At 37.6% G+C, this 25,033-nt stretch overlaps 1 protein-coding gene across 7 annotated transcripts in view; it reads left to right on the top strand.

Annotated features, from left to right (window-relative positions):
- Positions 1 to 25,033, top strand: part of MAST2 (microtubule associated serine/threonine kinase 2) — a 195,984-nt gene that overhangs the window by 131,625 nt on the left and 39,326 nt on the right. For 6 of the 7 annotated variants that reach the window (XM_026853583.1, XM_026853581.1, XM_026853586.1 and 3 more), the window contains 6 exons: positions 4,053 to 4,128; positions 7,195 to 7,215; positions 9,797 to 9,875; positions 13,010 to 13,164; positions 21,687 to 21,762; positions 23,079 to 23,288. In XM_026853583.1, the coding sequence (XP_026709384.1) occupies positions 4,053 to 4,128; positions 7,195 to 7,215; positions 9,797 to 9,875; positions 13,010 to 13,164; positions 21,687 to 21,762; positions 23,079 to 23,288 (617 nt within the window). The remainder of the gene's footprint in view (positions 1 to 4,052; positions 4,129 to 7,194; positions 7,216 to 9,796; positions 9,876 to 13,009; positions 13,165 to 21,686; positions 21,763 to 23,078; positions 23,289 to 25,033) is intronic. The other variant, XM_026853582.1, reaches the window with a different exon arrangement.

Raw genomic sequence — 25,033 nt, 5'->3', positions numbered from 1 at the left:
GGGGGGGGGGGGGCGGGGGAAGTATACATGTATGTTCCTTCCTTGAATTGTTTCTTAAAATCTGAAAATTACATAGAGGTAACATCATGAGGTTGATTAGTAAGTTACCATTAGATTATATTTTTAAATTAAAAGCTTAAAATCAATCAAAGCAGCCCTTGGGTTTATCTCTTCAGGGAAGTGGTTGATTCACCAGTACTGGACATGTTTAAGATTCATCTGGACAGGGTGCTGGGCCATCTTGTCTATACTCTGCTTTTGCCAAGAAAGATTGGACTGATGATCCTTGAGGTCCCTTCCAATCTGGTATTCTGTGTTTCAAAGAAGCAACATCATCTTTGTAATTCAGTAGGAAAGAGATAGATTCTTACAGCTGGCTAATTGAAGTTCAGCTATTTTAAAATGTACTTTCCACAACTGTAAGGAAGCCAGGCTGCTCGCTGGCTTCCAGGGGAGACACTTGTCACTGCTGGGACCTTTGTCCTCCTCCCATCTGTAATGGCAGGTGGAGAGAGCTGCTCCCTTAAATTATTCTGCTCTTACACTGCAGGTTCAGTTCCACCTCTAGCAGAGAAATGGCTATTACTAAGGCCTCTATTTATTATTTTAGAGTGGATAGAGCATGTAACATACCACTAGAATCTGCCCTGGTTATCAAAGCTGCAGTTCATCAGCATTTCACATGTGTGACCCTTGGCTGGTATAAGAGCATCATGGCATTCACTGTATATGAGACAGGTGGCACACAGTGTGCTTAAACTTTTTTGGTCATTTTAAGATTTGTGTGTGCTGGAAAGCAGCTAATTCTGTAGCATGCAGTAAGACCTTTAGCTGCTTATGTTAATATTCAGCAAATAAAGTTAGTACATCTGATGTAGAAGACTACAACTTTGTCTTATTTATTTATTTTTACAAATCTCAGAAGCAGATTTTACAAAATGGTTCTAGTGTGAGTTTTTGGACTCATTACCTATCTGGTGAATGTGATGTTTGTAGATGATAGTTAAGACTTTCACGTATCTATTGCCCTTAAGGTCCTGTTTTGTATTTTGAAGGCAGTGGATGTACAAATGCTTTGGCCATATCCTCCTTCCTGTGTCCGGAAAATGTAAAGGTTCATGCCTGAATTATTAACATTCATGTAACTGTGTTGATTTACCTAATGGGCAATCATTTGGTGTAACAGCCTCCCTTGAGACAGAGTCGTTTCAGGTTCAGTAGTAGCCAACTATAACCCTTGAGCAACAGGGGAATTTACCTTAGCTAGCAGAATAAATAGGGTTTCGATCAGCCTTGGTGAATGAGACCATTGCACTAAGGCTTCTCTTATTAAAATTCCTTGAACTAGAGCAGATGCAGCAGTACTGGGAAATTTTAGGGAAAGTAGTAATTCCCCTTCTCCCTGTTGTTGTTTTAAAAGCTTCACCCAGACTTGTATTGAGGAGAAAAACTAATTGCTTTTCATTTTAAAACTAGAAACAACTCACAAGGGATCTAATTAAAATTCCAGTGTCTGGAAGGAAATATGCCATATAAATCTGAAAAAGTAGTTGCTTAAAAATTAGTAGTATCTCCATACCGGTTTGTGCAGACTCAGAAGAGTTTGAACACCCACATACTTAATTTCAAAATTTAAAAACTGTCATTACCCAATTTGCTCAGTTATTCTGAAATCCTATTTTGATCATAAGCTAGAAAGTTTACGAAAGATTGATGAAGATATAAAAAGGCAATGACAGTTCATTGCTTGTTTATAACAGCATTGGGTAATGGGCTTTTTTGTTCAAAAACATCATCTGGACACAGTAAGGTTTGTTGGCAGTAAAACTTGAAAAATGGGAAGGCAATGACCAAAATTCCCACCAAAACTGGCAGCCTTCCTTGCTTTGTTAGAAGATCTACATAATCACAAAAAGGCCTCACTCCTGCTGCATTTCATTCTGATCTAAAATGCTCTTCTAGCTTTCTGCTAGGAGGTAAATGGTGACCCTAACCCTAGCCCTGTGCTGCTACTGTGTTTATGCATCACTGAGTTGTTCACTTTGTGGCTATCGTAGCCTTCTATCTTTCTTGTAAGCTTGTGGTGCCATCTAGACTGTGAAACCTTTCAGTCTTAATTCAAAATCTGCATAATGTCTTTGTTTTTCCACTGTGCCCATAAGAACTGAGTACAAGCTTAATAAATGAAGCACCAAAAACCATGTAGTTATTGATTTCTGATCACACTCTCCCCTTCACACTTGGGATAGACTGGGAATGGGTTATATGGTATCCAGTTTTGGGTGAAGACTTGCATTGTTTTGTATTGCACTGTGGAGCCCTTGGTAGTTCTTAACTAACAATGCAGAAGAAAACCAAGCCAAAGGAAAACAAACCTGTTGCTCAAACCGTTTGTTTTTAATTTAGTTTGCTCTTGATGAAGCAGATTGTGGAGTGGTCTGGAATTCACTTACTTCTCCAGTTCTCTCATCACCCCTTGACACATGTTAGATCAGCCTGGGGCTGCTTTAATCTCAACCAGCTGCTGTTTTTCCCCTCATAGACTTGTAGACCAGATGGAGTTTGCTGGCCTGTGCTGCGCTGTGGCCATCCTCATACCCCAGAAGGTATCAGCTTGTTCTCCCTCTCCGCCTCCCTACCTGCCCAGGCGTGCACACACCTTACAAGAACTTGCAGAGAGGTGCTACTGCAGATTTTTTTGAACCTTGTGTATAGCTGAAGTGTGAGTGAATATTACCTTCAACGGAGCACAGTGCTTATATTCCGTTTGTGCCCAGAATAACAGTTAAGGTGTTTGAATAACTTGGGTTGAAATTAATGCAACTTAATTATAAGCTTCAGCGGAGTGCTGGGTGGGACTATAACCTAACAATCAGTGCTAGCTTGGGGGCAAGCTGGGCACCTTGTACTTCTCCCAACACAGAGACAAGTCCTTTGCAGATGACTTATCATTGAAGTTTGATTTTTCAAGATGACTTTTAAAATAAATTTATTTTATATGGGATCTAAATTTGAAAGCATTCTAGATGACCACGGTTATGTACCTTGCAGTCTATTGCTTCTCCAGTATCTATTTCGTTTTTCTACTTATTTTAATGTTATTTTATTGTCTGTGCACAAAGAAATTGCTGTTGATACATGTTTACTATGTATAGTTTCTCTTCTGTGCTTGTGTTAAGGATCTGAGAGAGCAAACCACTTAGGAATATTTGTGATAGAAAGCACATTTGCTGACATGAAGCTTCTAATTCATTCATAACTTTCAAAGGTTTCTGCAGTTAGTCTGTAAATGATTCTGGCTTTCAGAAGGGCTTTCTGTGAAGGTTGCTTTTTACTTTGAAATAAAATGCATTGCAATATACCACTTACCAACCATATGCTTACACATCATGTCACAAAGCCCAGAGGAAGTATTCTTGTGCCAAGAGAAAATTAAGTGTTATTTTTTCCTTGATGTACAAATTCACAGGAACTTTCATATTAATGTTAGAAGTATTATTTCAGAAAAGTGGTAGTTACGGTGAATGCTGATAGATTGTAGTCTGATCATCTTACATGTGTATGGTCCTTTTATTGTCATGTGCACTTTCTTTAGAATGTCTTTTTCCTCAGTGAATTTTGCATTCAGCTTTGATATACATTGTGAAGAAATACTTTCTTACTATTTATTATTTCTGAAACTGTCATCAGTGTAATTTTTAACTTAGGTTTTCATTGAGGAGTTCTAGGAAATGCTTGTATATAGAAAATATTGCGAAATGTTAAAAGACTATATTGTGTATGTGTGACACATTACTTATCTGAAAGTAAGAAAGAATACATACACTTTAATTTTAAAAGGAGGGAAAATACTGTTAGATTCGTATCAGAAGACTTATTTAGCAAATTAATGCACAAATGATCAAAGACTCAAAGCTCCTTTCAATTATTTGTGACTACAACTTGCAGTTGAAAGGTTTTCTACACAGTGAAAATTTACGTCATTGGTTGCAAATGTGAATGAAATGTTTTTGGGTGTTTTAGTTTTGTTTTTTTTTTTCTTTCTCAAACAGGTAGCAGCCCTTTGGACAGTCCCAGGAACTTCTCCCCAAATGCACCTGCTCATTTTTCCTTTGTTCCTGCCCGAAGGTAAGGCAGGAGCTATTCTCTTTGGATTGGCAAGCAAATAGCCTATATATTTTTATTTAGAAATGACTGATGGGTTAAAAGCTTTTTGATTGTGTTTTACTTTCTCTGATGTTTCCAGTTTTATCTTTTTCTTCTTGGTTTAGATCTTGGCAGTATCCAGAATGTATTAGGTGCTTTTCAGACCTAGAAGAAGATAAAGTAAATTAATTAGTCAATACTGCCCAGGGAGGAGGCAGTGTTCTCCCAGAAGGATGACAAGTGATATGAGAAATAATTTAGTCATAATGACGTTATGACATAATGACATTAAAACTAATTATAATATCTCAGTTGTAGTCCTAGATGTTCTTCTCACTGGATAACTGAGGTGTATTCAGAATGTACTGATATTCTTTGCTATGTCTGCACAAAGATGTAAACATACCTAAAATTAGGCTTGCACAACTGTGTTCATTCATTCACTGCCTTCTGACTGGTAGCAACTTTTTAGTTTTCTCTACTCTCTTGGACATTGGTGTCAAAAGTACATTATTGCTCTAATGAGGAAAGTAACCGATAATTGAAATTGCAAGTCAACAAGAACCTCTAGAAGAGCGGCGCTGAGAGAGGTGAATGTGAAGCTATCATCTGTCCTGCAGCAAATGCCAGGCAAATGCTGGTCATGCTGTATATCCAACTGGTAGAAAGAAATCAGATACTATAGCGATGAATTTAGTGTAAGGAATAGGATAGAAAGAATAAAGATAGCTGGGAGAAGCAAACAAATGGTCTATTGAGTGTTGTATCCCAGCGGGTAAGCAGGAATGCTTAATGATACAGCAAGTTAAATTTTGTGGGGAAATTAAGAACAGGAAAGAAGAGAGATTCACAAGCAAGGTTCAGGCATAGTAGTGGGGTTATTAGATTCAAATGTGGGGAAGATATTTTGGATTGCTAAATACTGCCTTGGCTGAAAAAAACCCCATGTGTGTTAAAATGATGTGAGAACGGGGGTCGTGTGTTCATCCTGAGAGGGACCTGGGGGTGTTGATTGACAGCCGGCTGGACAGGAGCCAGCAGTGTGCTCAGGTGGCCAAGAAGGCCAATGGCATCCTGGCTTATGTTAGCACTAGCGTGGCCAGCAGGGACAGGGAAGGGATCTGACCCCTGTACTCGGCACTGGTGAGGCCGCACCTCGATTCCTGTGTTCAGTTTTGGGCCCCTCACTACAAAAAGGACATTGAGTGACTCGAGCGTGTCCAGAGAAGGGCAACGGAGCTGGTGCAGGGTCTGGAGCACAGGTCGTACAGGGAGCGGCTGAGGGAACTGGGGGGGTTTAGTCTGGAGAAGAGGAGGCTGAGGGGAGACCTCATTGCCCTCTACAGCTCCCTGAAAGGAGGGTGCAGAGAGGTGGGGATGAGTCTCTTTAACCAAGTAACAAGCGACAGGACAAGGCAATGGCCTCAAGTTGCACCAGGGAAAGTTCAGACTAGATATTAGGAAGCATTTCTTTACAGAGCGGGTTGTTAGGCATTGGAATGGGCTACCCAGGGAGGTGGTGGAGTCCCCATCCCTGGAGGTGTTCAAGAGTAGGGTCGATTTAGAGCTTAAGGATATGCTGTAGGTGGGAACTGTGATAGGCGAACGGTTGGACTAGATGATCTCCAGGGTCCTTTCCAACATAGATGATTCTGTGAAGTAAGTTTTCTGAGAGAAATAGATTTAGCTTGAGGCCTCTTTAGAAAAAGGATAGGTCTCAAAACTTCAAAGAAGAATAAAGGTACACCCTTTATCTGAAGGGCAGGTAAATCCTGGAGTGTTTCTCCATTGAGGTAATTTGCTAGAAGAAATCATGTCCTTGAATACTCTTTGAAGTACAATCTGGTCTTCAGGTCTTGCGTAAGAAAAAAACTTTATAATAGCATGTGAAATGTGACAGACTGGATATGTATTTCCCTGCTGTTTTAGAGGGAAAAATTAATGGTTTATACCTACAGGTAAAACAATACAAATGGACTCACGGCATTCACCTTTATTTTTAAAGAGGTATCTGAGCCTGATCTGGGTATATTCAATAAGTTCTGTTGAAGTCAACTGAATTTTCACCCTTTTTCACAGTATCTGGAGTTCTAGACCCTGGAACACAGGTGGAAAGTTGCAAATGAAACCACTGTCAAAACAACATAATTTTTCAACATCATGTTGCAACTTGATGGTTCAGTTATCATTGCCTTCTAAAATTTCAAACAGCAAATAAATGTTTTAATAATAGAACTCTGAAGAGTTCCCTGCATACTTTTTCTACTTTTAAAATCTAATTTTTAAAGAAATAGATCAATAAAGTTTAAGTCTGTCCTATTGAATACTGTGGTTCATTTTACAGTATGCATGTTGCTCTCTCTACTTTTCCTGTCATTGAAAAGAACACTTAAGCATAGCTTGTTTTAGAAACTTGTTTCTATTTTCTACTTGCATTGCACCCTGAATAGCTATGCCAGCAGTATCGATACATATTTATTACATTATCACATAGTGGTATCAGAATAACTTCTGTATGATGGTATTAAGTAATTGTGAGTGTGATGCTCTTGTTACCCCAGACAAATGGATATTTTGCTGTATCCTTTTGATTGGTGTTGTGTGGGTCTTAAGAGATGGTTCTTACCCGATTTCCTTCCATTGCCATCACAGAAATGATTGGTTGCTGATTTTCTGCCTTTTATATTTGGTGTAATTTCTTCATTTATTATCCTCTGGACATCGTTTCTGATTTCCAGTCTTTCATTATAGCCGTGCAATGAATTGAGTTTGTAAAACCAGTTTCACTACAATATGCTGCAAGACTGTGCTTAGTTTGACTAGTGATTAGTAACTATTCCTTGATAGACACCCTTTCAGTAACTGTGTCATACCACAAAGTTAGCATGTTGAAGAATCCCCATGTTTGGATAAGGAAATGTGTGGTTAATCACTAAAAGTGATCTTAGTGGCATACCAGTATCAGAAGATGAGGTTTTTTTCAGAAATCACATGTGCATCTTTTACTTCTCCTTCTCTCATTATCACTGTACAATTTCTTCCATACAGCCACGGACACAGAGCAGACAGGTAATGTGTATTGAATTGCTGCTGTTTGTGTGTGTATGAGCTATGCTTCTGTGCAGCTGAGCCTATGTCCCTAACAAGTTCATGCTGTAGTAACCCCATTTAGGCATTCAGCTTCTATTCTTTGGTAATTAAAACAGGAAATCTTTGCGTTTTGGCTTAAAATGATAAAGAGGTAGTTGTCTGGAGAAGATGCGTTTGTTCTTACAGCGCATGTTCTTATATCTTCTTGTTTTGAAATTTATCTACTGTTCATTAAATAACATTTAGTTGCCATAAAAATATCTCCTTGATTAACTAATGTCACTTTAAAGGCAGAATTTGTTGCTTGCATGTTTTTATTGTGCTAGCAAAGGGTCTGTAATAAATAAAAGACCTAAAAATTTCTAAGTATCTTTTCCTGAAGCAATATTGCATGAGGTGTCTCTAAAAAGATGCTTGTTTTCAAAGTTACTTGTGTTTTGTTATGTTTTGCATAAATGAAGGAGAAATTTTCTTTTAAAGTCCTTTTCCCATTATCTTTGATTTTGAAGATTTCTACTCTTGTCCCACTTCTTTCTGCTAGACTAGAGCTGATATGTGTTGTCCTGACTGCTTAGTACATTGCTTGCCTAGATTGCATCAGCAGAAAATAGCCCAAGCATGAAGAGGTATCCTGTAGTTTTCTAACTGAGAAAGATTTTTTTTTTTTTTTTAACTCTGTCAAAATTCTGAAGTAATTTCAATACACATCTTAGGCGACTCTGTAAAAAAGGGATGAGGCTTTTTTTTTTTTTTTTTTTGCAAAAAATGAGTGACTTGTACATTCCTATCTACTGTTTGGGAAGTCAGGAACATACTGTCTTGCCTTGGAACTGCGGGTCCAAACTGAGGTTAAATCATTGACCTAAATATTTTGCCAGTACCCTGGTTATTACAAGAAGCTGAATAAAGATCATTGAAGTTTGGTGTTCAGCCACCGACCACATCATACAGCAACTTTGTAATGCTGATATTTGTTGGGTTTCAGGGTTAAGAAAAGAATTTAATTTCTCTTGGAATTTTTTGAGATTGTTCTTTTACGTGCAATTGCCTTGCCAAAGAAAACATCACCTGTGGCTAAATGGGGTTTAGCTATAACATACGCATGCAATAGAAATCTGCATTACAGCTTGATTATTTTTTTTTCAATGCATGAAGCATGAGTCTTTTTAAAAGCTCTCTCGATGTAAAATTTCAGTGATGTAGAACAGTGAGTTTATTTCTCTCTCATTCTAAAATAGATGGCAAATAGTGTTATGTATCAGTGCCTGAAAATAAAAGGCACTAGGTCTGGGGGAAAAAAAAAGGCATTTATGTCTGGGTGTGCACTGAACTTTTTTCTGAAGATGAGGCTTCTTGGGTGTGGATAGTGAGATGGGAAATATTATTGAAAAGATGGTAACAATTGAGTTTTTTATAATCAATAAGAACTATTTCAGACCTGTACAAAACGTCCTATTTTATAATGCACTCGCATGAATGTATGTGTACCCAAACCTCCGCAAATCTTTCCAAAGTAAGTTAGAATTGTGAACTGTTCTAAATCAGCTTCACTTTATGACCAGTTACTGGTACTCTGCTGCAATAAAATAAACAAATGGAGACTGATGTGAGGAAGAAACATTTTTAACATCCATCCCAACACACAAGACACGTTATAGGACACAAAGTGCATGTGAGACTGAAATGAAATCAGAGGCAGAAAAAGTGCCGAGACTGAACTGAATAGAGTTCAGTTTCAGTCCTCACTGAGGCAGGTTTTGAGGGGAGAAGAGGGTTTCAAGGAGGGCAATACTGATTCTTCTCAAAGCAGTCGTATAGCTCCTCAGTTCCTCAGTTTTGATGTTGGTAAAATAAGACCTTTCCTGCAGTATCTCCAGGATGTTTTGGCTGTTTTCCCTGAGGGTCATGTTTCTTTGGCTAAGATAGGGAAATAACTACTAATATTATATTGACTGGAGGAGAATGAGAGACCCTAGGTGGAATTTCTGTGGTTTCTCTCTCCTCTGTATTTTGAGATGACCTCTTGACTCTGTTCAGATCTGCTGTGGTGGCTTTAATTCACCAGCTGTGTCGGGCAATGTGCTAGGCAGAATCCTTTCTGACTAGGTGAACAGACATGTCCACTTGTAGTTGATTCTTGATCTAAGATGATTTTTTTTTTTTTCCTCAATTTGAAACTTTATTTGGAAGACAAGGAACTGCATCAGTACTAATCTAAGGCATGACTGTCTTTTTCAGAGAAATTTGAAATGAGCCGATTTTGTCTGTTTTAGAAACTCCAGTTTTTGCAGAACTGGTAATATTTACAAAGCATTTACTTCATGCAGGAATCTGATGCACATTTACTTCATCTCTTCCAAGGTCACTTACTTTTGCTTTTAAAACTTACTCTAGCTGATTTTTCACAAAGTTTGTGGTAAATAGGATACCTAATTTATCTGAATAACTTGAGTTTTTAGTAAAAATGTGAAGTTAAGAGATTTTAGAGAGGAAAATGCTTATTTCTCCCAAGTATTACCCACAACATATTCCTGACAGTAACTTCCCTTCTTTTCCCCAGAACGGATGGACGCCGCTGGTCCTTGGCCTCCCTTCCTTCATCTGGATATGGAACAAACACTCCCAGTTCAACAGTTTCAGTAAGTGGCACAGACTTTTCCAAGCAATTCAGTTTGTACAAATACACCCTAACAAATCAGCTTCTGAGTCTTTACTAAAATATCTGATATTTCTTCATTGTTTTGCTAACATTATTTAATATACTAATTATTTTAAAACTATTTTAATTATTTGTTCTGCTGCTTTTTCCTCCATTTCCCAGCTCCTATCATCTTGCACTTTGCCTTTAGCATTGGTGAAATCCCAGTGCAGCACTTGGCTCGACTGATCAGTTGAGAGGCACAATGTGTCAGAAGTGGCAGGAGTCTAAGAGATAGTGCATAATTACTAGCCAGCTCTTAGCTTTTTTATCACTGGGAAATTTTGTCTGCTTTCAAGGTCTCAGTATGGAAACCTCTGCTATCAGGCTAGCAGAAAGAAAAACTGATAAACCATACCTGTTACTCAACTCCGATAATCTGAACCTCCTATTATAATAAAGCTTTTCAGTTCTTACACGTCATTAGATGGGCTGGCTGCAGTTTCCTTGAGTTCTGTACTTTAAAGAGGCTAGTATGTCATTACATACCAGTAAGGTAGCAGCACCTTGTTAACCCTTATAACTCTCAGATATTTCATACAATGAATATTTTTCTTTAGTTTATGTAAACTAGATGTTGTGGTTATCCACGTAACAACCTTGCAAAACCAAGCACAGAAGAATTAGAAATGTTAAGACCACCTAATGTAACACTTTTGTATGTGTGTTATGGTTTCTTCAACTGTGTTGTTACTTATCACTGCCTCTTTCTGTAATACTTCTACTGATCATTTTGTTTTATATGTACTATTTATAGTATATTTCTAATAATTGTAATACCTGCATTAATTAGGACTCAATACTCCACGTTATGCAAATCTTACAATGAATGCAGTATCATTGTTTTCCTTGTGAGCTCTTCTGTTATGTTAATCCATAAACTTTCTAGTGCCTCTCAGACACAAATTTGTCATCACAATTCCTTAGGAGGTTAGTGTTAAATTCAGTCTATGTAGCAAGATAAGAAATTGGAGTCAAAAGTCGTCTTCTAATATAAATTGATATGATTAAAATTTGAGTTTACAATGTTAACATCTCTGTAGCGTCATATGTTCAGACACATTCCTGCACATTTTAGTTTGCACAATTTCCACAATTTCTTATATTTTGACCTTCAAGACAGTTGGTTTTGTTTTGAGGGTTTTTTGTCTCCTTAGAAAGCAGGTGACTTGATTTCAGTCTTCTGTGAGAGAAGTCTCTGTGTGTATATGTACAGAGATATGGGCAGGAGCACAGAAAAATGTGGGAGAAGATTTCATTATCAGCATGAAAAAGTTGCCTCTGGATTCACTGCCACACATTATTATATATTCAAGCACCTGGAAGGAGTAGTTAAAACAGGGTCTCTGCTTTTGCCTTTATAGTCTTAGGTTAAGTGTGGATTAGACCAGTGTAAACTGATATGCCATCTGAATAATCATCACTGTGTGGACACTGTGCTGGAGATGACTTCCCAACATGATCTCTGCACCTAGACCTGCCTGAAGGAAAACATTGGAGGTAGTGGCTTCCAGTTCCAGCCATGCTTGGGGAGTTCGTGCATGTGCCACGGCTCTCCAGGGGGTGGTTCTCTGTAAATACCTCTGTGCAGTGCAGGGGGAGGAGATCTGGGGTCTGAAGCCAATTATATTTTTATCAAAGAATATGATCTTTAGGTTTATAAGTTCTCACATTCAGATCTCCATCTCAGTCTTGTCTAGAATTCTCTAGATAAGACTGTTAAGATCTGCAATGGTCTGCTTAGTTTTAGTTCAGTTCAAGTGTAGCTGTTAGCTCCTAGACAAATTTGGATGCACCTGTTTTTAGGTTTCAGAGTATTTTCTCTTTGCTATCAACATTACAAACATTAGGAGTCAATGAAAAGCCTTGTCAGCATTTGGCTTTCATTGCTTGGCTATAATTCTTAGCTTGCTTTTCCAAAAACCGTCAACAGCAAGTAAGTCTAGAAAAGCATGCTAGGTGAGTTAAAGCTTTGGTCATGCATGTTATGTGTATACCATACTTCTGGTACTAGGATGCAGTGCTTTCCAATTTGAGTGAGGGTCATTGTAGCAAAAGATAAAGTTTTTCCACTGGAACAGTGCACATAATTAATCAGATCAGTAAGGAGCCTTAGAATTTAGATTACGATGATGTTTTTAATAAGGCCCACTGGTGTTATTCAGTGCTATTCTGGTTATTCAGCCCATTCCCCCTGCCTTTGTTTTTTAAAGAGGATTTTTAATTTGTCCTTACATAATATATTTTCTTACTTTTGTATAATGAAAGGGGCATCGAAAAATCACAGAAGGAAAAATGTGTTCTTTAATTGACGTACACTAACATCCAACACTTGATGTTATTAACACCACAAATACTTACTTTAATCTCAGGTTTCTTGAGGTTGAAGAATTAAAACAGTTTCACGTCTATCGATATCACAGGATATGTGTTGTATAAATGCATCAGCTTATTTAAAGATAAGCTGTTTATAACAAGAAACTGTTGATCTTACAACTCTGTAAAGTCAGCTACTTTCATTTTCTTATTGCTTGCTTGGTTAGAGAGGAAGCCTGATGGGTAAAGGAAGGGCACAAATGAAATCCTGACCATTTACAGTAACAATTTCCAATGAGAGCCAATAACCAGCAAAAACTCTCACGCCTACACAGCTCCATAGCATTCTGCATGCTAGTGAACTCCTGAGCTGACAGCATGAGGGAAAAGGAAAGAAAGTTGCTCACCACTCCAGGAACCTCCTTGTTCTTTCCAGAGTAACACTGGTGCTCATGTACCTTCCTTTCTATCTCCTGGTAGTAAATTACTTGCATGATCAGATGTAATGGTTCCAGAATGGGATGCAGTGGTTCCCTAGCCTTCTCCCAAAGTTTTCCTGATCTCACCAGCTCTATCATTATATGTAAGGGTTGGCTTAGCCTAATGAGAACAGTAAGAAGAGGCACCTGGTCTGATAAGTAGCTTTCTTTTCCTCTGGAGTGTGCAGTGTCTGGCAGAATCCGTTCCTCTTCCATTCATTAGCTGACCCCTATGCATGCGTTTAGTGCATTTCTTTTCTGTATTTTTTTCTGTACTCAGTCATCATGCTCATCTCAGGAGAAGCTGCACCAGCTGCCCTTTCAGCCCACGGCAGATGAACTTCATTTCCTGACAAAGCATTTCAGTACTGAGAGCATCACTGATGAGGAAGGGCGTCATTCTCCAGCCTTGAGGCCTCGATCTCGCAGTCTCAGGTGAGCTTCATGTTGTTTGTTGAATTTTTAAGATGTTAGACACTTGTATTGAAATTTCTGTGTGTGCTTTCAGATCTAAGGATAGCGTTATGTAGTTTTTTTCATGTTTTTGAAATTACTGTAATCAAAGTTTAACCTACCTCACCTAATTAGAAAGGATTTTATTTTTTTTACATTTGATGCTGAGGTTTTGGGTTGAAAAATGGTTAGCACGGTCTGCTTTTGTATCTTCACAATGCCTCTATGAAAACATCATCCACAAGCATCTCAGACTAAATCTATAGGATGTAGATTTCCTTTAGTGAAGTTTTCGTCTCACAATTTTGCTGCATTAATATAAAGAAGTGGTTACGGTCACTGTTAATAACTTTTCCAGCAGTGCTTCTGAAGGAGTATGAAAACTAGAGTAGATGAAGTCAAAACCTTAAGTGGAATTGCACCCAAGAGCAATTTTGTAATAGTGCTGAAAACATTTCTCCTGCATTAGCAGTTGAATAATTTTTACTGTTGCTTCAGCGAACTAGTTGTTCAAAGGTAGCTATCCATGAATTATTTCCTTGTGCAGTTGATTTTTCCACACTTAAAACCAGAAGCAACTAGAACTTCATCCTTCACAGAATTACAGAATGACTGAGGTTGGAAAGGACCTCTGGAGTTTAACTTGTCCAAACCCCTGCTCAAGCAGATTGCCCAGGCGGCTTTTGAATATCTCCAGGGATGGAGATTCCACAAAATCTCTGGATAATCTTTCTTGCAGGTCTCCAACAATTACATGGCATAAATCCACAAACATTTTGGATCATGGTAAAAGCCTTAAGTTTTGCTGTGCATTTAGGACTGGACCAAGTGAGTGAAAGTCTAGAGATGTGTACCTCTAGATGCAGCATCTTGTCAAAGAAAAAGGATTTTTACAAGCAGGGGACAAGGAGGTGAAGTCTCCCTTCTGCTTCTCATCTGAGGGTGTAAGAGGTGGCTATCACCTTGAAATTAATAGACAAGATTCAGAATCTCTGCCATCTGGAAATACTGAATCAGTGTGCCCAGCTCAGGACCTAGGCCGGGGTTTGTAATAGAAGGAAGTGAAATAGGTCAAGATAACAAAAAAAGCCATGGTGAGTATCATGTCATGGCAGAGCTGACCTTTCGTGATTATTTGTAATTATTTGTGTGTTCTAAACTTCAGTGCAGGCTGCACAGTAATTGCATATGGACCTACTAAGTGTAGTTACACAGTAATCTACAGGAGCAGGTAAGTGCTATGGGTAGTAGCACACTCAGCCTGTGATCACCGCAAATTGCCATGTAGTATAAGACTAGTTACATGATTTGTACTAAGTCTCTTAGAACAATAATCCTACTTCAGTCCTCTTGTCATCACTGTTAATGCTGACTATTGCTGAGTAGTGTAACTAGTAGTACTAATTCTTTATAGATAAGACAGCTACTGTAGGTAGACAACACTTCACTAAAGTAATTATTGTCCTTTCTAACACAGACACATTACTGTTGGCATAATGAAGTATAAGATACTCTTGCTAATGCAAGAATGATATAAACAATAAAATGAAGAGCCCAATTTTATTTTTCCTTGTTAATATGGACTGTCAGCTTGCTGAGCCTTTTACCTCTGTGAGCCAATTTGAGTTATCATACAGTAGGTTTATAGTTTGTGACGAGACTAGATTAATTCAGTGTGTCACATAACTATGTGATTAATCTTCCTCCTCTCTTGAATGCTTTCTCTAGTGCGCTCTCATTTTCAGTGTGATAATGGCCAGCCTTATAGGTATTCCAAAGATTAGAATTAAATAATTTTATTCTTTAAACTTACTGTGCCTGATTTGTTTTTCATTTTGCTTATTGTTAGTACTGTGAGGCCGTGTGACTCTAAAGCTCTCTTGCCACTACTGTCCCTTGCTCCTCAAAGAAAAATTGATGTGTCAATCCAACCAATTGGAGAAATGTTTGCAGGAGTAAACACCTTCTTTGATGGAGTAGTGTGTCCTTGTAAACAAAGTACTGAAATACATGAAGACCAGACCTTATTCACTGCACAGTTTGCTTATTTATTTGGCCACATGATAGTGTTAGCTCACTTGGTGAGAGGATATTTTTACTTACTTAAAAAATGAAAAAATAAAATCTGAGAAGTTAATGTGTTGAAAATTAATCAGGAATTTTCTAAAAATGTAATATTATAATAAGTATTTAATGGTCTTGTTTGATCAGTTTTAATGAAAATCAGATGAAAAAAATACATGAGACATTTTCCTTAATTGGCCATGTCACAGCTTTGTAATTTAAAAGATGGTCTGATATTTATGATTGATTGTTAACATGTATTCATTTTTCATCCTTTATGACTGCAGCTCTACATCTCTCTTTATGAGAGAGAAGCTGGTATTTTGAGATGTCACTGTCAAATGCTGGGACTGTTTTTTTTTTTTTTTTTTTTTTTGAGGGTCTCTGTAAGCCATGTTCTTCTTTAGAAGTATCAGATGATCCTTTTCGGCTCCCAGACAGAGGAGAGTGTTGCCTAGATGTAACTCTTGGAGAAATCTACTTCTTGGACTAGAAATTTGTCGTATTCTTGTACCTAGCTATAAATGTTCTGTTCATACAGAGCAGTCTTAATGATCAAACTGGATGAAAGAACTAACAAAGCATACAGTCGTGGAGGGTAGCACGTTGGCTGATGTACACTGACAAGTTGGTAGCATGTCTGTTGCTTGAAGTGTTCTGCCAGTGTAGCTTGAAGATACTAATCATTCCTTATTTGAAATCACCCAAATTCCTACACCAAAGAAATGGCATTGCTTCTTTCCCAGCTTCTTTTCTGTGTAGGGTGAAGGAGGTAGCCTGAGACCAATGCTGGAATCCAAAAGTGATGTGCTTATAAAGCTTGTTGCTAAAGCCAGGAAACTGCTCTCTCATCCATCTCCAGTAGATCCAATACTGACATACTAAATGAAGGAACATATTTCCTTGTGTCCCACCTGTTTTTGTGCTTACTATATGTCTTCAGTAGAAGAGAATATTTATTACCTGCAGAAGTAGCTCCTAAATATCATCTCTCCATTGTTTTCTTTGGTAATATAGTTTTCAAATCCTTCAAGTGATTGGCCAACAGACAGATTCCCAGGCTACATGCACTTTGTTGAGAACAGTCCTAGGCTTTACCTGAAGAAGATCTTTTCTTCCAGGAGTAAAATGAATGAAGAGTGTGAATTCTTGCACTAAACTTGGCATCATTACTCTTTTTAAATTAGAGAGATGGTGCTCTCCATCTCCTCCCAGTTTTGTTTACTTGTCATCCTTTACTGGTTGCTAACACATGGGAATGTATGGAGAATGTCAAAGTAGAGTTAACTAGCAACACCTTCTTCAGGAGCTGCCCCTGTGCAGTCACTCAGCCCACCAGTCTGCCCACTTTTCTTGATCCCTTTTTATATTTCAGGATAATGTTGTTTAGGGAAAAAGATTTGAAGATTGTAACAGTGATTTTTTGCATAGTTAAAGTAGATGAGATCATCCTTAATCAAATATGCTCCTTCATCTCTTTGCTCAGTAGTGGTTTTTAAATGCAATCCTCCAACCTGACTTTCGACGTGCTAGATCCTGCCATTAAGAATATAGAGACAATTCCTAGCAAATGCCAGTTGCCAAAAAAGGTTTTTGACAATAAAATACCCAAGATAGGAAGAAGGAATAGGTGTTGTGAAACCACACCAGTGGCCCATGTAGTCCATTTTTATCTTAAAAATTGATCCTGCAGGTTGTGGAGCTCTCTCATCTCACTGCACTTAAGCGTCAGTTTTAACCACTTGAGTAATCTTGGTAGTTTCATCACTTCATGCTGCTGTTTTCCTAAAGTGCCGTCCACCACCAGCTGCGGAGGAGCAGGCAGTGATTCCTGCAGACCAGGGATTCATCTGCCACAGATTTGCCAGAGAAGGATAATAGCTTTATATTCTGAAGCATAAGGCATCTATTTCTTATGAAAATACATTTTAACTATGTTACAGATAATGTTGGTCTCTGCTTTCTCTCTCAAGACACTGAGTTCTGTGAACTTGATTTAAAATGTTCTTCAAAGTGATTCATTCTAAATTTATTAACTTTTGGTTTCACTCACCATTTTCATGGTTTTCTCTTATGAGGAAAACTGGTATTCTTATTTGCGCTTTGTACTGCTCATTACTTTAACTTTCTTGGGTTTTCTGTCTGAAGCAGTCTCAGTCTTTTTTGGCATGCATAAAAAATGCTAAAGTATTGGAAAGAGCTAGCTGCAGCCCCTGTCAAAGTCTGTAGAGAAATCTTATTAGTCTTTACTTTCAAAGAGAATGCGATGGAAATGTATTCCCTTTCCCTTAATGTTGTCTCACATATATACACATAATTATTATTTATGAATTTATTATTTTTATTTATAAATATATTTTTAAAACCCCTTACATTCATAAGAATGTCACTCCTGATATAAAGAAGGGCTGAAGTGGGAAACAGTTCAGCCGTACAAAACAAATCACAAATAGTATTTGTCCCCAGACTAAATGTAGCTGAAGCGCAGTGTTTGTAAAAATGAATTTAAAAGGTCAAAAAGGATGTGGAGAAACTCAGAAATGACTTTTCAAAGTGCTCAGTAAGAAAGACTATTTACTGTTCTGTTTCACTGCTTGCTTGTTCCATAGGAAGAAGAATTACTGTATATACTGCATTGCCTCAGATTCTCTTTTTCTAGCAGCAGTAGAATTAACTGCGTGCTGTGGACTTTCTGTGCTGTTTGGTTATGATTATGCAGGACGAAGGGTCCTTGAATAAATACTGAAAAATCATCAAAAGTTACACATTTAATCTTCTAGATTATTTCCTCCATGGTATAGGTTGTTGTAATTCTGTGAGAAACTGTATTTCACTATTACTGTGCATGTTGCATAAATTCAGACTCTAACAGATGGTTTCTGCTCTCCTGAGTTCAGTTCTCCTTTGGTCAGTGTCCAGTCCAGAAACAGGATTAGGCACCAAGGTCTTATTGTTGTAGTCTGGGTGAAACACTGACTCATATTTACTCTGTATTTGATGGACATATGTAGATTGTCCATATTTGCTTCTGCTTTATTGTCTCTTTTTTCAGGAGGAGTTTTCTGACTTGCTTCTAATATTAATGTAATTTGTATGAGGTCAAAGATTTAGATATTTATTTCTTGGGGGAAGATGAAGGCCAGTGCTCTGCTCACCTTCAGCAGGAGGTTTAACTTAGTTTATAATTCATACAACTTTAGTTTTAAAATGCCTTACTTTGTGTGTCTGAAAATGACAGAAAATTAAGGCCTATGGTTTTAATTTTACTATGGACATTGACTTTGGAAATATGATGTAAATGCATCCTAATTAAATCAGTATGTACAGGGTAAAAGCAGAGGGGAGTACAGTGCCTTTAGCGTCTCTGTTTTTTTTCTAATAAATACAACTGTCACAGTAAAGGAAAAATCAGGTATTCATAAACATAGTTTTATTTGGTCACAATTAAACTAGATTTTGTAAGATTAAGTTATTACTATAAATGCCACTCCTTGAAATAACTGTCTATAAGCTATTTTCATTTTCTAGCATCAGATAAAGACACACGAGTTTTGGCAAGCTGAAGTCTAGAAACCTTTGCGGGAGATAGATGTCACTGGAAGTCTACCATCACATCATTTCATAAAGTGGAGGGAGAGTGAAGAAGGGAAAAAGAGAGAGTAGTTTTTCATTCTGCTGTTAAGCTTAAGGGGACAGATATTATTCTTCTAATGTCTGCTCTACTGAAATGAAAAACTCACAATAATAATTTCTTTGACCTACCTATCTACACCAAGAAAAGAGATACTTTTTGTGTTTAGATGTTATGCACGTGCACAGTATGTGTCCTCTGTTTTACAGAAAATAATCTGTTCCTTTGTGAGGCTTGAAATGTTAGGCTGGTTTAGTTCTGTATGTGAAATTTTTGGTGCTAGATGGATGTGTGAAGCTTTTGCAACTGAAAAGCTGCTATGGCAATACAAAGTATTAAATTCCTTTTTTCCATCTTCTAAATTTTCTTACGTTCTCCCTTGGTGGCATTCAGTTATCTGCCCAGTCCCGGTTTCTCTTTCACCTGATTGTGTCTCAAAGGTGCTATAAAGTAACCAGCAGTGCCTGGCATCTAGTCTTTGATTAGTCAGTTATCCATTTAATTATTTCTGTCGTTTCCTAGACTAAGGATCAACATAAAAAATTATGATGCAGTATATTATGTTGCATTCTTGCTATAGTCAGCTAGACATTTAATTTGACCTGTTATGTCAGTCAATTTATATTTAGAATGACAATTTGAACCTTGATCTCAGGTTTTATCTGGAGTTGTTTGGATCCTCTTTTGTTTTAGGTGGTAAAAAGTGATGTTTATCAGTTTCCAAAGACAGCTGACAAAACTGCCAATGCCCAAGGAAGTTAAGGGATTATAATGTTTACTTTTTTCCAATCAGTAGATGCTTATGCATAGAATATTTTTTTTTTTCCAGGACTGTAAAAAACAAAACCAAACCCAATAAACTCCCATATCATTGTGGCTTTCCTGAAGGAAACACTACATCTGCTGGCAGGACAGCTCAAGTAGTGTGATTTCTTCATAGCTCTTAATTTCCTGTATCCATAAGAATAAAGTGTCTTGAAAGTGAAGGAAAAAAACCCTCATGTTTTATTGTAGCCCTGAGACAGCAAATACTTAAGCATATACAAATTTTAGAAGAACTACTTTAGTGTTAAAATGAAGTATGTGCCTCCATATTTCTGTAGTTAGTATCAAAAGACTTTATACATCCTTGTAATTTATACCTTACTTAAATCACACAGAGAAATAATACGTTATAAAAAAATAAATTGTTCAATAACTATGTTCATAAACTTCTTCAGCTCCATATGAAGTTAGTAAACAAGTATCATGTATTTGTGTCGAATTGTTTGGTCTTAGAAAAAAAGGATAAAGATAGCGGGATAGATGTGTGGGAATTTGCTTCTAAGTCTGGCATTTAAATGTTCTTACCCTTCTTTTTATGATCTCATACATTATATATAAATATATAAACATAAGTTTATTTTTAAAGAAAAATTTCCTTGAATAAAAGTAGCTATCAAGTTAAGGGTTGTATTTCCTTCCAAAAAAGTTGATGAAATTATGTTTTTACTTGGCATCCAAAACATCCAAATCAGTTTTTCTCCTTTAATATAAAAATTCAGGGAGAGATTTAATCAGAAGTGCATTTTCCAAAGCTGAGGGATAAACCTTAATAAAAACAAGACTCAATGTAATTCATGGAATTCCAGCACCAGGCATGAAAAGAGATTGGTATGGCTATATTCTATGAGCCAGTGAGTTAAATTTTCTTTGAATTGTAAATATGTGTTCCCAAAAGAATGTTTTTTCTATAAATAGGTTAGCAGCAAGGTAGTAACTGTGATACATTCCAAGTTTAAAATGCATTTATTCCATTTAGAGAGATTCATTTCATACTTCACAAGAAAGTTTAAAGTGTTTGAACTCATTCAAGATCAAATTGTGGTTTTTGACATAGAGAAAATATTTTTAGCAGTATATAGTACTCTGAAAACCATAAAGACAGTGATCATGTAAGAAGCCAAATAATTGAAGACCTTGCTTGTCTTGAACATTAAAACAAGGTAACCAGAGAAATTAGCTGCTGTAGGCAGTCCTGTAGCTGGGGACTATCTGCATTACCTCACTCGGGCTGTCCTCAGTGGCAGAATGAGTCAGAGCATTGCATACCATCAGATGTGATGAAATGAGATGCAACTCTTCTTTAAAAAAAAATACCCAAACAGTAATATAAATGCAGTTTGTCAAGATTTAGTGTCCTGTTTTCTGGTGTGCCTTGAAATTGCTTGCTAACCTATGCGTACACGCATATGCATCCATGGTGTAATATGCCTCAAGGCAATGCAGGTGTTTTTTTTTATAAAAGTATTCTGTTTCTATTGCTTGTGGTATTTATATTTTTAAGGTTTAGATGAATAACGCTGCTCATGCATCCCTCCTGTAGCTTGATATTCCTTGTTTCATTTTACTCTGCTCCCTTCCAGCACTAGAGATTCCAGAGATAATAGCTATTTCTTCCTAAGCAGGGCTGCGACCACTACCTTGGAGGGCAGTAAGAGAACGAGGGAAGTAACAGATGTAACTGCAACAAATGCACTCATTTTTTTTACGTGCTTGTATATTAGGCCTTGCGTTCACTGAAAACAGGTGGGTTCCTGCCCGTCAAGACAGCAATGTTAGCAGTTTTCAGATGAGTTAACTGTGAAGGCTGTGGATTGCCAGTGCTCGCTAGGATTTTCTCTGAAGTTAAGCACATGCCCATTACTCAAGGGAAGTCAAACCTTTGGAATGGCTACAGTCAGCATGGCAGCATTATGACCAGCACTGGATTTTGGAGGGGTTTGATGCGATATCTGTGAATGATAATGTACTTTCTTTTCTCCTCTAGTCCGGGTCGCTCCCCAATTTCCTTTGACAGTGAAATAATAATGATGAATCATGTGTACAAAGAAAGGTTTCCAAAGGTAAGGAATCACATTTTTGAATAATGCATTCATTGAACTTGTGACCAAGCTCGGAATGAATTTGTTGTGCTCATTGGAGAAAGGAGCCCGGCTCTTACCTCTGATTTCCAAGCAGTGCAGCTTGATGAGAGTTTGAAGCTGCCTCCTCTGCTTCACATGTTCTGCAATTCTGCAGTAGAAGCAATAGAAAAGTTTTTAGGTATTTGTGCATGTGCATCAGATTTATTACATTTCTCATGTTTTTTATTGGCATAACAAATGCTTGCAGGAAAGAGGCCATGTTCTGGCTGCTCAGTCCATTCCTGCTGTTTGAGGCCAGTGTTTCCATATATTTCTAACTAATCCTTGTCTTTTTTTCTTAAAATTTTGAATCAGATCAAGACTGGAAGACCAGGATGTTTTGCTTAGTTTCATGTATACTTTTAAAAGCTATTTTAGAGTAATTTCAAAACATGTTGAATAACATTCTCTCATTATTCCCTTGTATAAATGCATTAAATTTGCTTTATACTGATCCAAATTTCTTTGGTTTTGGTAGGCTTTCCACTTAGATATTAGTAACACAAAGTTTTCTTTTAATGTTATTCCAAATGATACTGGAGGTCTTGGCAAAATCAAGTTTGCCACTGGGGCTTTTGTTACCAGAGAATCAATGAAGATAGATTCAGATTTTTAGAAAAGTCAATCTGAATTTAGTCACAGTGAAATGTGCTAAAGTGATCTGCAGTGAAGACATGTGTGTTGGGGTTTATTTAATAAAAAAATGAATATTAAAATCTGTGGAAGCAAGCTGTGGAAGTTAACATCTTATTAGTGTTAGTGTATAAGATTGTGTATCCCAAGGCTGTTGATATGGCCGTTCCTTCCTCTTCCACCAATAGCAAAAATAGGTGTTTCTCTGGAGACAGGATATCAGTGCTCATAGTGATAGAAATGCCATGTATCTATTGCTTGGGGCGATGATTTTCAGGTTCCATGGTCTTGCCTAAAAGTTTTGAAAACTGCTTCGTATCTTACATCCTTACTCTGGAGACCCAAGGAGGGATACAGGCTCAGGACCGGGATATTTTTATGGTCATTAGCATTTTCAGAAAGTGTGTTCCGATTCATTTTTGTTGTTGCCTCACGTGAACATAACTTTTGCCTATGGTATGCTATTTTTATTCTCAGCAAAATGCTACTGTATTTTGGAATATTTTTCTAAGCCTCATGCATTTTGGAATTAAGAATAAGTTACTTTAGTACCCTACTTGTTTATGTTTAAGTTCTGGGATAGTAAAATTTAAGAATAATTTCTGTTTATTCTGTACTCTTAGGCCACGGCACAGATGGAAGAACGGCTGGCTGAGTTTATTGCCTCTAATGCTCCAGAGAACGTGCTGCAATTAGCAGATGGGGTCCTAAGTTTCATTCATCATCAAGTTATTGAACTGGCCAGAGATTGCCTAGATAAATCACGTGAAGGTCTTATTACTTCTCGGTACTTTTATGAGCTGCAGGAAAACTTGGAGAAACTTCTCCAGGATGTAAGTGCTTTCTGGAAAGTAGAATATATTATTTTGATTGAAACTTTAAACAGTAAGCCAGAGCTTTGATTTTAGGAGAAACAATGTGGATTCCAGGGGAAGGGCAGCAGGTGGGAGCGTCAGGAGATCTGAGTTGCTCCAGTCTGCTGTTGATCTGCCATGGGCAAATTTGAGCAAATCACTTCACCTGTGCAGTTCCTTTGTACAAAAGTTAAATATGCATATGAGTAAGTCAAAGGCAGTCTTTACCGTTTATGAAAATTGGGTTCATCCAGATGAAGGGAATTACTGAACTTCTTTCATGTACTTCAAGACTCTGAATGACTTATTAATTACAATAGTACCTTCAAGGAGTGAAAACACCATAGTTTGTAGTGTTGCTGTAAATTTTTCATACAAGATTTTCTTGAGCTGAACTTCATCCAGTTGTAGGTTTTTTAGTACTTCTGTTTTGTGTTGTTCAAAGCATATGAAAATACACAAGGGGGCACAATTTTAATGCATGTTCAGTATGCTTCAGCTACTCATTAAAAATTGCTCTTTTCCTTTAAAAAGTAAATAATATTAAATTTAAAAAAAGTCTTAGAATCTCTACTATAACTGTTGTGAAGAGTCATTGCTATTACCAGTTTCTGGGTCCAGGCCCGTGTTTGGGAATGTCTTCCTAATGATCTGCTTTGATTTAAGGAGATAGCAAGTTGAAAGGATTTATAAAGATTGCAGTCTCAGAGAACAAATATCATGGAGACACCTAGAAACAGAACACCTGAATTAAATTCTGTGATGATTTTTAATCTATTTGGTGAAGATGTGTTTATATGTCATTGATCAGTTTACCAACCCACTGACATGAATTACACTAGTTTGTGCCACTTTGCCACTCTTTCCAGACATTAGAAAATGGCAGATGAATAAAAATACTATATTAGTATACAATTATTTTATTAGAAAGTTTTGTGAAAACTGCAGAATTTTCCCTTGTATCAGCTAAAATCATTGTCTACCCCATTTATATGAGTGTGGCTGCAATTTCCCTGGTAGTTGTTACGCATGGGAGAAAAATTACTCATGTTTGGTTTTGTGGCATTCTGTCTGGATGAGAAATATAATTTTGACAGATGAAGAGAGGTAGGGAATATCTTTTGAGGGCCTGTATGGTTGTCTCCCTATGGGATATCTGTAACCATTGTGGATGTATTTAATATTTTTAAAATGCATTTCCTGGTAAAAGTGGTGTTGTTTGGATGCTGCACAAGAGTGTGACCACTGATGCCACCATCCAGGGCTGGAGAAACTGCATCTAGTCAAAGAAATTGTGCAGTATTCATAGCCTTTAAAAAAGGGGGAAATGTTTCTGAAGTTGGAAAGCATCAGTGTAGCCTTCCGGGGCAGGATGAGGAGCGTCAACCAGCCGTTACTGCGGGGCCTGGCGATGGAGGCACATGGGCAGCGCAGCCTGCGTGGGGCAGGCACCACAGGGCTGGAGACGGGTGAGAATTGTCAGTGGGTTCACCTTGTACCTCCAGTCTGGAAGCAGGGCATTTGTACACATCAGCTATGAAATAATCAGACCTCTTCGGGTGATGTATTGAAGTTGATAAGATTTCAGTAAAAGTGGGTGCGCATGCTCAGCAAAATAACTTAGATTTCAAGGGACATGGGACTACACTGTGTCTTACTGCCTCTGGTAGCAGATACTTGGAGCTTGAAATTCTGCCACTCCCAGTCTTTTGTCCTCTGTGTGT

The sequence above is a fragment of the Athene cunicularia genome (assembly GCF_003259725.1).
Source record: "Athene cunicularia isolate RWA chromosome 8 unlocalized genomic scaffold, athCun1 chr8_part1, whole genome shotgun sequence".
NCBI lineage: Eukaryota > Metazoa > Chordata > Aves > Strigiformes > Strigidae > Athene > Athene cunicularia.
The sequence above is the reverse complement of the archived record's forward strand: the minus strand, read 5'-3'. Positions and strand labels throughout refer to the sequence as shown.